The 14,480-nt window shown below is 37.1% G+C and overlaps 2 protein-coding genes across 3 annotated transcripts in view; both read left to right on the forward strand.

Moving 5' to 3' along the window:
- LOC144959286 (uncharacterized) overlaps positions 1-362 on the forward strand; it is an 11,235-nt gene extending 10,873 nt beyond the window's left edge. Inside the window, exon 3 of the mRNA XM_078891828.1 lies at positions 307-362. Within this exon, the coding sequence (XP_078747954.1) occupies positions 307-362 (56 nt within the window). The remainder of the gene's footprint in view (positions 1-306) is intronic.
- Positions 363-531: 169 nt separating this feature from the next.
- On the forward strand, positions 532-13,801 carry LOC144958771 (uncharacterized). 2 transcript variants are annotated; one of them, XM_078890964.1, is made up of 6 exons: positions 532-616; positions 8,079-8,421; positions 9,767-9,868; positions 11,333-11,473; positions 12,098-12,215; positions 12,820-13,801. In XM_078890964.1, exons 1-6 carry the CDS (start codon positions 553-555, stop codon positions 13,687-13,689), a joined length of 1,638 nt encoding a protein of 545 aa, XP_078747090.1. In that variant the 5' UTR covers positions 532-552; the 3' UTR covers positions 13,690-13,801. The 2 variants fall into 2 exon arrangements, with proteins under 2 accessions (XP_078747090.1, XP_078747089.1); XM_078890963.1 differs by having other exon boundaries at positions 548-625.
- Positions 13,802-14,480: the final 679 nt, after the last annotated feature.

The following is a 14,480-nucleotide window of genomic DNA, read 5'->3' on the forward strand; positions in this document are numbered from 1 at the left end:
TAATAATAATAATGATAATAATAATAATGATGATGATGATGATGATGATGATGATGATGATGATGATGATGATGATGATGATGATGATGATGATGATGATGATGATGATGATGATGATGATGATGATGATGATGATGATGATGATGATGATGATGAAATAATAACAACAATAATGTGCTTTTACATATATGTCCCTCCGAATGCAATTATGGGCCCAGTTTATTATTGTCGCAATGGACAATATTTTGCGTCATTTAAAAAACAAAGATTTCCATCACAATAGTGAACAATGAATTATGTTTTCAGACATGAAAATAAGTGGTCCTCGTTTTTACCATAGAGATAAGCTGAAAGTGAGATAAAAGTCGATTAAAATAAGAAGTAGATACATACCGACATGTGTTCACTTTTATTCGCTAATTATAAATTTGCACGTTGATACTCTTCTTAGCTCGGAACTATTCAGGTAAGAAGTTTATAAAGCTACCATCTCTCTTCTTTCAATGAAGTAAATTTGGATAAGTTGTTTTCAGTTTTGTGGTTGTTGCCAACATGGCAGCCTGGTCCGGTTTTACAGATGAAGACCTCAGAAAAATGCGGCACAATTCTCAAGAAAGTATGCTTGGTATCCACATTCAAACTTTTTTGCATTTGCTTTAGCAAGTCTCCAATTCATGAAATGTTTAGCAGCTCGCCACAAACTGAAAAGTCAAATGGAAGACTAAAATTCTAGGTGGAGGCTAGGGACCAACAACAGTGAGACCAAGATTTTGGCTCCTCGGCGTAAAAGTAAAGGCTGTCATTATTCACAGACACCTGTCTGGGAATAACCAATTTTCGTTAGTCCCAGACAGGTGTTGGCAGAAAGGTTTTATGCAAAATGCCAAACTAGGCGTGAAAAATACCAAATATTCTGAAAAAAATGCCAGTGGTTATTTGATTGTGTCCCAGAACAGTCAATATAGGCACTTGCAAGAAGTAGCTCTCGCGAGTTGAAAACAGGCGAGGATTTCTGTTTCCGTTTTTGAGGGGAAAAAATTTAGGAGTGATTTTAAAATGCTCATTCTTCTTTCTCAGTGGAATGAAATGGCATGTATTATATATCATTGGAAAGGGCATAAAATTCTACATACAATGATGCTAGAGAGGTGGGCCTTTGGCCGACCAACCTCCGCTGCACGTCCAACTCGCCTTGAGCATGCATTCACGTAAAATATAAAATTTTTTTAAAAAACCTACCTCTGTGTCAAAAACTAGCATCTTTCAACTTTCTAAGAAACATTTTGATTTTTCAGAACTTTAGTTCGTTAAAAAAATACCGGCCAATCTGACCCGTTGAGTCGAATGAAAACGAAATCTTGTTGTTTACACGGTTCGAAGGAAATGCCGTAAATAAGCTTTCATGGACTTCCTGTGTTGTTTTTACAGTGTCACGTGACCGTTTTGAGAAATTTGTCGTCTGCTACAAATAATTAGACCGGTAGGGGGTAGATATTTTCGTTGGAGCAGAGAAAAAGTGAGTATTATTTCTTGGACTTGTAGAGAGGCCTAGGGTCCACCAGCAGGCAAGTTGATTGAATAAAAGAAAAAAAGGCCTTTTTTATCCGCCGCCACCACCACCGTGAGAGTGGAGAAAGGGGGGGGGGGGGGGGGTTGCATGAAGACGAAAGGGAGACGTGTCGCTTGGTGACCTTGTGTGACGTAGAGCATCTCAAGGATGCTGGCAGCAGTTGCAGGTGTTCTTAACCCCTTAACGGCGTAGCTAATTTTTTGCTTTTAGATAATAGTTTGCTTTTATCTTTATTATTGTTAACGGGGAATACAGCGTTTCCACCAAGAGAGCAGTCAGACTATCGCAACTCGGACTTCAATTGTCTATAATCGTTTTGCCGTTACTTGTCTTTTGATGATAGAAGATTTGGTGTTAGGTCAAAGATCGAATTTCGCCGCTAAAAGGTTGCATTGCGACTGGATTTGCTCCCCTCCCCTCCCCCCCCCACCTTTTTTTTTTCTTCTTTTTTTTTTTCACCTTAGTATTGTTGATTGCTATTTCCTTTTTTATGATTAGCAAGTGCCGTAGGAGTCTCACTGGATGCAGGAGTACTGCAATTAACCCTTTGCCAGTGACACTGATTTTTTGTTTTTCAAATAATAGTCTTCATTTATATTATTTTTTAACGCAGAAAAAACAAACGTTTCCACCATAAGAGCAGTAAGAATATTGATAAAAAGCGCTTTGAGCACGTTGGGTGGATATTGCTCTATATAAAAGCTCAAGTTTTTAAATTGTAATTTGTTTTTTGTCTTTTGATGAAAACGGTAAGATTTTATTTTTGGTCCAAGTAAGATTGATATTCGCCTTTAAAAGGTTAAGTTGTTTTGTTTTTTCAGTTTTTTTTTTTGTTTTGTTTTTCAAATGCGAATACGCTGCTTCTTCCTTTTTTTTTTTCCTCAACTGGCAAGCTATCGCCGTACTTACCCGCATGGCTTGCACACACAAAAGGATACATCTAAGTCACAAAACCTTACATCCAGGTCACAAAATCAGACAACTAGGCCACACATCAAGACATCTCTGTTTCGTTTGTTCCAAGATAGCAAAACAAACCAGACGTCTTGGAGTTCGAAAAAGCTTTCCATAAAATATTTGGTATTTGCAAGACCAGAAACCAATTCCCTATACAGCTCTTGTGCACGGTTACTTATGACCTTGATCTCTTTCGTACCCACCCCCCAAAATCCCACTTATTGTGTGGTATAGGCAGAACATAGTAAATAGCTGGACTGCCACATGCGTGACTAAATTGGCCAAAGAGAGAATCTATACTTTGGCATTAGACACCCATTACCTGATGTCTTGGTTTTTAATCCTAGCCTAGTGAGAGAGAGAAAACAAAACAATCATACATGTATCTGCAAACAACAGAACGTTTTCATTTTACATTGAGATGGGAAGGGGAAGGGATAACATTATGACGAGAGAGAGAGAGAGGAGAGAGAGGGTGAGAGAGAGATGGGCGGGGGGATGGGGGGATAGTAAGGGGGAATGGGTAAAGATGAAAGAAACAATGGGTTGCCTGATGACGTAGATCAAAGGATTGTTACAGCGGTGTTCACGGAGCGTACTTCGTGAAATTTTAACCTTTTACAGTGACACTGATTTTTTTCTCCAGATTGCTTATGCAGAATAAATCGTTTCCACCAAGAGAGCAGTAGTAAGAGTATATTTCGACTCGGGCTTCAATTAAACTATAGATCGCAAAGCTTGTCTTTTAATGATAACATTAAGACTAAGATCTGGAGTTTGGGGAGTGTAAGATGGAATCTCGCCATTAATGGTTAAAATTGTTTTGATTTAAAAAAAACAACTCACACACACACACACACACACACACACACACACACACGAGCGCGCGCGGTCACGACAGCGAGGACCATCACTGACAGAATGTTGCAACGGTAAACCGGTTTACGTTACATAGATCCTGAGGCTAGATGCCCCGTTACCGTGTACGTAGGCACTCCCAAAAAAAAAGGAAGAAAGAAAGAGACACACACACACACATACTCACACACACACACACACACACACCACACACACACACACCACACACACACACACAGTCTCGCATCCTCTACGAACTAATTTTGCGCACCAATTTTTACTGCACTTATGCACCAAATTGCATACCTATCTAGGGACACTTTTTTCCGTATCTTTTTCTCAATAAACTTTTTAAAAACCTTTGTTTTGCGCGGCTATTGCGCGGCAGGCGGCTGGCACTAGGGGCACCAACCTATGGGTCAGACGAGAAAAACACACGATTTAGCGAGGAATGAAACATTAAATATTTAGGATATAATTTCAAACACAACTTTTGAAATTCATCAAGGATTGTCTAGTACCGAATGTTTTTTTATAGAAAACAAATGTATCTTCAAATCTAAACTGCTTTTGACGGTAAGCGGTAAGTTTTTATTTATTTTTCTGTCCAAACGAATTATTTGTCCTGGTTATAGAAGCTAAGTATTGGTAACACCGGCTCAGCTCTCTAATATTATTATCTTCCTATATCATGATTTTGAGAAATCTTTGCGTAAAGAGAGTATATGTGTTTAAACGCTTATAACTTTTAAACCAGAGATGGTCCTTCTTAATAAAAAAAAGTCCTTCTGAGATACATATCAAAGTAGCTTCTCTAAAAATTTCAGAGCAAAATATGTTTGCACTCAAAAGTTACAGCTCCCCCAAAAAACAGAATTGGCCTCGATTGTTTACAGAAGCTGCCATTTTCTTATACTGATTCACTTACTGTCGTCTGCTGGGTTTGAGAGATAACTTCATCAATCCACATCAAAACTTTACATCTTTATATCTTACAAAATATTCCATTTATGGAAGTTATTTTTGTTTTAAATTATTCAATTAATTGGCGTTTTCATGTCCATGCATTCATTTTATAATTTACAATTCTCTTCCTTTTTTTTCCGATTGATTTTTCACTGTTGATTTTGACGTTTTTCATCCTTTGACGGACGTCTGTCCAATTTAGGGGAACGGGGGAGGGGAAGTTTTTAAAATCACCTATTTTCGACCATTTTAAACACTAATACACCACCTCAAACATTTATCAGTCCATATCTCTGCTTTTATGAGGTCTATTTTCATTTTGAAAAGTTCAAAGTGAACAACTAAATGACGCCGATTCAGTGGTGTATTTGGTCTATCTACATGTGAATAAATATTTAATTGTCGAATTTTCCAAAATTCCAATAGGTCATTCATTTGCATGTCGTGATCTATTTTTCCTTGATTTCAGCTGTTTCAGCTCTAAACTATACCTTTATCTCTCAATAAATAATTATTTTTCTGTTTGCAATGTATTACAGAGATGTTGAATTACCACATGTAAAAATTTCAAAGTTGTATCTGAAGCCGTTTCTGAATTATACTTGATTATCCATTGGGTTGCTGTGTTTTGGTCACATATTTTCCTATTAAGCTTCTATAGAAATTTTTCACCACATAAAAGGTCATAACTTTTTAACTAGTTGAGATAGAGCGATAATTTTTTCACTTTAGTAAATGTTTCACTCCCCTTTATTTTTCTACGCTAAATTAATACTGATATCACTATTTTGAAAAATTCTTGCAAGTGCCTAGTCAATATCAAGTGATATTTAACACAAGATGAAAGTAAATAGTGATAAATGTCAAATCCAGCTTTAAAAAAGTGTCACTTTGAACTGAAAACGTCAAACTGGCAATTCGCCTTTTTTTTTTTCATCCAGCAAGAAAGTTGTTAATCAATCATCAAATCTGTTCATATTCATAGTCCACCAACCATTAAAATTAGAATTTGTTTCTATAATTTGTTCATTCTGACCACAATTTTGGGGATATTGATGATGGCCGGGAAGTTGTTTCCTCGGCCATGGTGTTGTTCGCCCCAAAGCCCAAAACCAACACCTGTTTTTTCCCGTCTTCTTCATACAAGACAATACAATTTATCATCACACGTCCACAAAACGAGATCCCACAACATATTCTAATCAGATATGTGAATTTTAAGATACATCGACACCGGTGTGGATAGACAGCTCAGTGGGTTAGACCACCTTTCATTTTGCTCCTTTTAGCTGCACAGGTTCGAATCTGATCGCTTCCCCCCCCCCCCCCCCCTTTTTTTTTTTCTGAGCGAGTCTATTCTTTTATCCTTTTTGTTTGGCTTTCTTCTGTTTCTGAGCATGAAATTTCTTTAAATTGTTTTTATTTTAGAATTTAAAAAAAATTATTGTTTTTCTCCTCTATCTGACCATTTGGTCGCTCTCTGAATATTTCTGTTTGTTTGCTTTTTAATTATTTATTCTGTTTAGAATATACTTTTTGAGATCGGAGTGGGGACGAATATAACAATTTGCTAGAAAGGAACTAAAGAGAGAGAAAAAGAGGTGGGGAGGGGGGTGGGTGGATGGGACATTTATCATTTGCAACACTCTGTATAGAAAGAAGATGGAATAAAATTTTTTTTAAAAAGTGGCAGAACCAGGATTCGAACCCACATCGTCGAATCTGACATGCCTCTCAAGGCAGACGACTTAACCATTCGACGCATATTGTGTATATGTAGTAACGACTGATTTATTGTTGGGTAATTTTATGTTTTTATTGATATTTTATTAGCTTTACTAATTTCTATTTGCATTTCGAAACATTCCATATTCTGGAATGTGGATAATTGTTTGAAGGAGCAGAGTTTCAAAAAAGGTGTCTGGGAATAACGACACCTGTCTGGGCATAACAAATTTTCGTTATTGGCAGACTCTGTCTGGGAATAATCACAGCGAAAAGTAAAACTGTATTTTCGTTTATGGAGCTGTTTCTTTAACTGTATTTTGAAGAGGCGAAATTTTTCTTCTATTTATTTATTGCTTGCCTGTTTGTTTTTGTTATTGTTCTTGCCTTTTTGTCTGGGGGGGGGGGGGGGGGGGGGGGTCATTTTAGGTAATAATCAAATCACGCCTCCCCACCCAACACCAAAAAAAGTGTCAGAAAAGAGATTGCAAATTATCGGTGAGCTGCCCACATAAAATTTAATTTAGTTTTGTTTTTTAACAATATTTTAAATGTTTTGCTAGGTAAACTGTGATTTTATTTATGGAACCACTTCATGTTGTCGAGTGTTTAAAAAAATTTTTTTAAATAAAATTTTATTAACTTTTTTTTTTCTTGTTTTTTATTTATTGGTTTATTTGTTTTTAGGCCTTGTAGCTAACATTATTATCATACCCCTACCCCCCCCCCCCCCCCCCCACTCCAAAGAAAAAGTTGTCAGCGTCCAATGCAAAAATTTATTTTTGTTCTCTTCTTTTTTAAATTCAATTTTGGCCAGATAGACCATGATTTTGGCCTCCTGAATAGAGCCATGTTTTCATTTATGGAATTATTTCTTGTACTATTATTGTGTTGAGAAGGCCATTTTTTTTTTTTTGTTTTTTAAAAAAAATTGTTTGTTGTTGTTGCTATTGGGGCCGTTTTAGGTCTTGTAATAATATCATAAAAAACCCCTACCGAGAGACAGAAAGATTGTAAGTTTTCAGCTGCCCAACACAAATTATTTGAATTTTCATTTTCCTTTTTGTTCTTCAATTTTCTTTTATGTAGTTCCATGAAATCTGTTCACTTTTCTGTAGGGAGGGGGGAGGGGCTACTTACTATTGAGTACACTGCCGTACAACGATGAATACAAAACCTTTGTGTGTAAAGGGTTTTACGGTGCGTACAACACATTTAGGTCACAACAGTGACACCAAGAACGAACATCCCCCCCCCCCCCCCCCGCCTCTCCCCAGAAAAAAAAAGAAGCAAGAACAGCAACAACAAAACAAACAGGCATGCAATAAATAAATAGAAGAAAAAATTTGCCACTTCAACATAAAGAAACAGTTCTATAAACGAAAATACGGTTTTACACTGGTGAGCCAAAATCTTGGTCTCCCTAGCCAAAACAAGCCATTTTGGCTAGAGAGACCAAAATCATGGTCCATAGAGGTAGATGGTGCGAGGGTCCCTTCTCTCTCTCTCTCTCTCTCTCTCTCTCTCTCTCTCTCTCTCTCTCTCTCTCTCTCTCTCTCTCTCTCTCTCTCTCTCTCTCTATCTTTCCTTCCTTCTCTTTTTTTTTGTTTTTGGGAGTCCCTACGTACTTATAACCAGCCACTTAGCCTCAGGATCTATGTACATGGTAGCTGGTTTGCTGTCATCAGGCAACCCATTGTGTCTTTCATCTTCTCCCATGCCACCTCCCCTCCCCCTCCCCCTTCTCTCTTGTCACAGTGTCATCCCTTCCCCTTCCCATCTCATGGTAAACCGAAAACTTTGAAGTTTTCACGCCACCATCCACTATCAGAAGGCTTCTGTAGCTGTCGGTGGGATACCCAGCAGCCAAGCAGTTCGTCACACGCACGTATCATCATTAATTATCGGCCCGGCATCAGCGATCATTTACTCTCTTTGTACAATGACCATGGGCTATAAATAGAACTTGGCTTAAAAATAGATCTATTGGTTTTCTTTTCAGCAAGTGCCGATGACAAACGTGGTTCATCTTCCAAAAGAGGAATGGCTCGCCGCCCAAGGGGATCTGCTGCTCCTCGTCAAATAACTGAGAGACCATCGGACCTAGCTCAAGGTAGAACCATTCGAAGTGAGGAGAGGCTTTCATCTGACAAAAATGTTGCGAGGGAGGGGTCGAGAAAAGATTTACACCGGGGCGAAATGGCAAAGAATGAGGACGTTTCAAAATCCGACAGTTCCTCCTCAGCTCAGTCCACAGCACAGTCGTCAGAAACGGACAGAAATTTGAAACAGGAGACAGTTCCCCAAAAAGAGGTTGTGGAGCTCAGCTCAGACCAAGCTTTAAGGTATTAATGGTTATTTTCAACATTAAAATAAAAAAATTCTCGACAGACTTTTTAAAAAAAGAGCATTTATATAGCCCAAATATCCACTAAACATGCTGTAAGTGCTTTACAACGGGTCCTTAGCCAGCAGCAACACTTAACATTTAAGCCAAAACATGATATCTATAAAGCAATATTACAATTTTTTCGGATAGAGAAAATGCTCTTGACGGCCAGGGCCTCATTTTATACCTGATTACGATCAGGGAATGTGAATAAATAGAACTTAGACCGAGAACCTTCTAGTACGAGGGCGGGTGTCCTACTCTGGTATCCCACATAGCTGACTAAGCAATGCTCATGTATTTGGTTGTGCATTTATTCAACTATGGGTACTCATGTGTTTGGTTGTGCATTTATTCAAGTATGGGTACTCATGTGTTTGGTTGTGCATTTATTCAACTATGGGTACTCATGTATTTGGTTGTGCATTTATTCAAGTATGGGTACTCATGTATTTGGTTGTGCATTTATTCAAGTATGGGTACTCATGTATTTGGATGTGCATTTATTCAAGTATGGGTACATAAACTTCTATTTACATTATCTTAATTGAAAAAAAAAACATTTATTGAAAACATGCCTTAGTGTTGTTTGAAGTTGGGGTTTACTTGAAAAAAACTTTTGGTCTAAAGTGAATTCAGAGAATTGGGTGAATGTTTTACTAGCTTGACATTCATTAATTGCCAATTGCAGGAATAAGTCCTCTTCTTTTTTTTTCTTTTTCTTCTTCTTCTTCTTCTTCTTCTTCTTCTTCTTCTTCTTCTTCTTCTTCTTCTTCTTCTTCTTCTTCTTCTTCTTCTTCTTCTTCTTCTTCTTCTTCTCCTCCTCCTCCTCCTCCTCCCCCTCCTCCTTCTTCTTCTCATCATCATCATCCTCCTCCTCCTCTCCCTTCTTCTCCTCATCCTCCAGGTCCTTCTTCTTCTTTTTCTTCTTCTTCTTCTTCTTCTTCTTCTTCTTCTTCTTCTTCTTCTTCTTCTTCTTCTTCTTCTTCTTCTTCTTCTTCTTCTTCTTCTTCTTCTTCTTCTTCTTCTTCTTCTTCTTCTTCTTCTTCTTCTTCTTCTTCTTCTTCTTCTTTATCCTCCTCTTCCTATCTTTTTTTATTTCTCCTATGAAGATTGTAGTACATTTTAAAGGCATCTCTTAATCTTGATATCAATATCAGCTGGTAAGGCGTTCCGTTTGGAATGTAAAGAATGTTTTCTTAATTTATCCCTCCCTAAAACTCCTCATCAAATTACTAACACTGTTTTGTGTTTGTTTTTATTTCAAATAAATTCTAAATGATATCCTTTAATAATTTCAGCATGGAATTGGACAATGTGGTCAAATTTCAGCAGCAACAGAAAGTCATCGAAGAAGCCAACAAGCAAAAACGGGCCCTTTTATCCAAAGCCATCGAGGAAAGGTGAGTGAACAAGTTGAATCAATCCCGTTTTGTGGTCGTCTGTCTCAAAACGACATTGTGTCCTAATGAACAAGGTGAAGGAAATTTGAGTTTTATTTACACGTGTGATTGTATGGCTAGTGTGTGCCTATGTGTGTGTGTGTGTGTGTGCGCGCGCACGTGAGAGAGGGAGAGAAAGAAAAAGAAAAAGAGAGAGGGGTGGGGAGACAGAGGGGGGTGATAGAATGTCTTTCTAGAGATATAATTGGCCGTGTAACGTGTAACTGATTTAACATGTAGGCAATACTATCTATTCATCACAAACGTACCAATACCAATTGTTTACACACAATGGAACCAAACATGAATTGCCATTTCTGGACAATAATGGCCATCTATTATTAATATTATTATTATTATTATTATTATTATTATTATTATTATTATTATTATATTATTATTATTATTATTATTATTATTATTATTATTAATATTATTATTATTATTATTATTATTATTATTATTATTATTATTATTATTATTATTATTATTATTATTATTTTGTTTTGTTGTTGTTGTTCTTATTGTTATTATTATTATTGTTGTTGTTGTTATTATTATAACATTATTATAACAGAGTTGGGGGGGGGGGGGTTGATAAAGCAATGAGAATGGTGAAACCACTGGTTTATTGGAGGATAGAACAATTCCTGTCCACCCAGCAGTGATTGGGTAGCTGGATCTGTCAAATCTGGTGAAAAGTACTTTGTGACAGACTAGCGTCCTATCCAAAGGGTAGAAAGTAACTGCTATTGCCTCTGTCGTGCTATAAATTTGAGAATATTTCTCAAAGTGGGATCCTGTGCTTGTGTCTGGATCAGACTTATAGGTGATCTCAAACTAAGTTTATTGACAGTGAGTCTGCCCTCGGAATTCACATCTGTTTCCTATTTTAATATTTCCATTTTGTCTTACTTTTTTGTGGATGCTCTAACTTGTAATTATTATTATTATTATTATTATTATTATTATTATTATTATTATTATTATAACGGGTGATTCATCTTAACTACCACATCATCTCATTCATCTGTGGTGTTTCAATCATCCTGTTTTGTTGATAAAGGGGAAACCCGAAACGTTCATTTGATCTGTTTTTGTAATTAAATTGAAGCTTACATTCAACTTCACGTTATTATTCATTTCTCCGAGCTTCGAGCAGCAACATTGACACTAACTTGTAATTCTAAAATTAAAAACCAGAAAAAGAAAAAGCTCTAAATCTACGCGATATAATATTTTAGTCCAAACAAAGTGCTGTCATAAACCATGATTGTCATTGTATTGTGCATGAGGTTGTCCCAATTTAGCTCTTTGAAAAGTTGGCCGCTATGAGTTACTGTAGAAACTACTATTTTTATCTCCTAAATTTATTTTTTTAATATTACTTTTTAAGTTGATTTAATTCATATTTTATTTCTTCAGGCGTAAAATGGCCAAAGCCGAGGCTCAGAAATTGGTGAAAATCCAACAGGAGTTGACCCATCTTGACACGTTGCTCAATGTGGATGTGGGAATCATCAGGGATAAGATTGAAATAGCTAGTCTGGACTACGCACACGCTCAGTGAGTTTTCAATAGTAATGAGCAAAAGTGAATTTAACAGCTTTAAATAAAAGAACAAAATACCAAACTCAGAATGTTTCGGGCTCAAAACCCTTCTTCAGCCAACAACAAAAATCAATGAATACATGAATTTAAAAAAACCAGATCGATGGCAGAGAAATATTCGGCACAATTTTTAGTAACATGTCTGGGGGTTTTTTTCATTATTTTTTTTTGCTGGCTGGTGAAGGGTTTTTAGCCCAAAATGTTTTGTGTTTGGTATTTTGTTCAATATCACAAAACATCAGTAGTAAAATTAATGTATATGGTTTTTAGAATTAAAATAGATAAATTAACAAATAAAAAAGAAAGGGTAAATTTCTAAATTAGACAGGATTATTTACATATTCGTGAGGAAAGCTATAGCAATAAATCTACCAGTGTAAATTGAATATAAAATTACAAGGTTGTTCGGTGTACGCCTATGGTTCTATTTAGATTAGTATTCAGAGAAATGATTTCATTTTATTTGACTTGAATCCATTTATTTATGTCGTGCAGGACCACAGCCATGGAGAAGCACTCGCCTCAAATGCAAGGAGTAATGGCTTTATGTAATTTATTATCTCTCTATTTCTCCTTCAGGAAACGCTATGAAAAGGCAGAAAAAGAATTCATTGAGGCTAAGATGGATCTTTTTGAAAAGAGTGAAGCAAAGGAGAAACTGACGGAGCATCTGTACACCATCATCAACCAGAACGAGGTGAGTCTCGACTTTAACCTAATTCCAATGTTGCCAATGTTCCTTATGTGTTGCCAATTTGTTTATAATTGCAAAAGCGATTGTAATTTAACCAGCTGTCAGTAACAAATCAGTTAAGTATCTTGGGAGATAACCCATTGCAGTGGTCGGGAATTTAATGGAGTGAACGACTTCTTGACTGCGGCGCAGGTAAAGAACTAAAAGATCACCTGTTGAAGTTCAACACTGTGTTTGGACAAATCCTGTAAACATTTGAGTGTATTCCTCTTTGTGGCGTCCTGTGCCGGTATCTGGATGAGACTTTTAGTTGATCTCAAACTAAGTACACTGATTGTATGCTCTTGGGAATCTTCATCTGTTTGAACCAATTCTCCTATGTCTTACTTTTTCTCAGGTGTATTAGTTATACTTCTAGAAATGTTTTACAATCCCATTTTCTATTTTAAAATATTTTTTTTTACTGCTGCTGATATGACCTAAATGTGTTGCAAATGCTCTAAAACCCTTAAAAACAGAACAGACAAAAAAAATCAATCTAAGTCATATTTTGGGTCCTAAAAGGTTAATGTTATCTTCTTTTCTTTTTTTTAAATTCCATTTTCAGATTCGAAAGGCCAAGAAACTGGTGGAGCTGATGGAACAGCTGGCCATGCAGATTTCTCCTGAGGAAATGGAACTGTCCATGCCGTCCATCCCACAGCTGACAAACTTCACTGCAGCCTCTACCATTCACCAGCCTGGTGTCCTGAACAATCCTCAGAAGGCATCATCATCCTCGCCTCAAATTACGGAAGAAACCGGTAGTGACGTCCACAGTCGGCCTTTGGACGGAGAAGCGAGTCGTGACGGTGTCATGGCCGAGGATGGAAATTGTAAAGTGGTAGCAGATGGGAGTAAAAAGATTGATAGTGGTGTTGTGAGTGATGGTGCTGTAAGAAGTGGTCATGGTGATGATGGTAGTGTTGAAGGCAGATGCACTGCTAGTATAACGGACGGAAAGTTGATGACGGAAAATGTCAAAGAACAGATATTGAATGTTGGTTTGAATAACGATAGTGAGAATTCAGGTTTAATCCCTTCATCAGCAAGTGATAGTTGTAATAATACTGATAATAGTAAAGCTCTTCTCCATACTTCATCTGTCAAATCCCAACCACACTTTTCTGAGAATAATAATAATGATTATTCTGGAAAACCGAGTGAAGAATTCTTTGAAAACCAAACTGTAGTCACCGGTGATGTTGAGAGTTTCAAACCCCAAACACCGACACAGAATTCCAGCAATCTCACAAGTCCACCAGACATGAACAGCTTGAGTGAGAGAACTATAACAGTCCCAGCAGTTTCTCCACAGAAAGCACAAGACACAACGACGGCGATGACGTCATCGACAGATCTGAATGAAAGTCTTTCTCCGTCAGCGAAATCCAAAGACACCACAAAAGCCAAAGGATGGAGTTTGCCTTTTGTGTAATTGCCAATGTTTCAGTGCTGATGGTTTTCATCAGATCTGCGGAAATCCGTGTTTTTGAAGTCAGGTGAGGAATTTCCTCCTTTTAACTCACTCAACCCTAACACCGACTATATCCGTAGTTTACACGGGTTACTTTTACCCCATGCCTATTTATTACATTTTTCTGAGACAAATTATAGCCGTAGTATCAAAGCCATTGTTTTTTGTTTTTGGATGTTAGTGGTAGTTGAATAAAACTATCTATGTCCATGCTCATTTTTAATACATATTTTCCAATTTTGAAAAGAGCAAAATTCTCTAGGATTTAGTGAGTTAAAAAATGACATTTCCCCAATGAAATGCACTGGCAGTGACAGACCTGATGCGTGGTGGAAAACTAGGTGTGGTTCGTGTAAGAAATAGCTATTTGACCTAGTTAAACTTAGTCGTCCTTCATGGAGCTAGAGTTCATCCTGGTTTCTATAGCATGAAATGGACAATAGCAATTGCTTTCTAATCTTTGGATCGGACACTGGTCTATTGCAAAGTACTTTCCGCCAAATCTAACAGATTCAGCTACCCATTCACTACTGGGTGGACAGGAGGGTGAGAAAATATCCCAACTGCACCCGGGATCGATCTTGGTCCCTTTGTGTGTATAGCTAGTACTCTATCAACTGAGCTATCTAAACTAAACTGCATCAATTGTAAAGAATTCTCAAATTAAAATTCATAGAGATTAGGGTTGATCCAGATTCTTCTCATGAAATTTAGGGGGTTTTTTTCCCTAAAAATCTATACATATTTTTCTG

Source organism: Berghia stephanieae, chromosome 13, assembly GCF_034508935.2.
Source record: "Berghia stephanieae isolate SIO BIC M18660-M18661 chromosome 13, UCSD_Bste_1.3, whole genome shotgun sequence".
Classification (NCBI taxonomy): domain Eukaryota; kingdom Metazoa; phylum Mollusca; class Gastropoda; order Nudibranchia; family Aeolidiidae; genus Berghia; species Berghia stephanieae.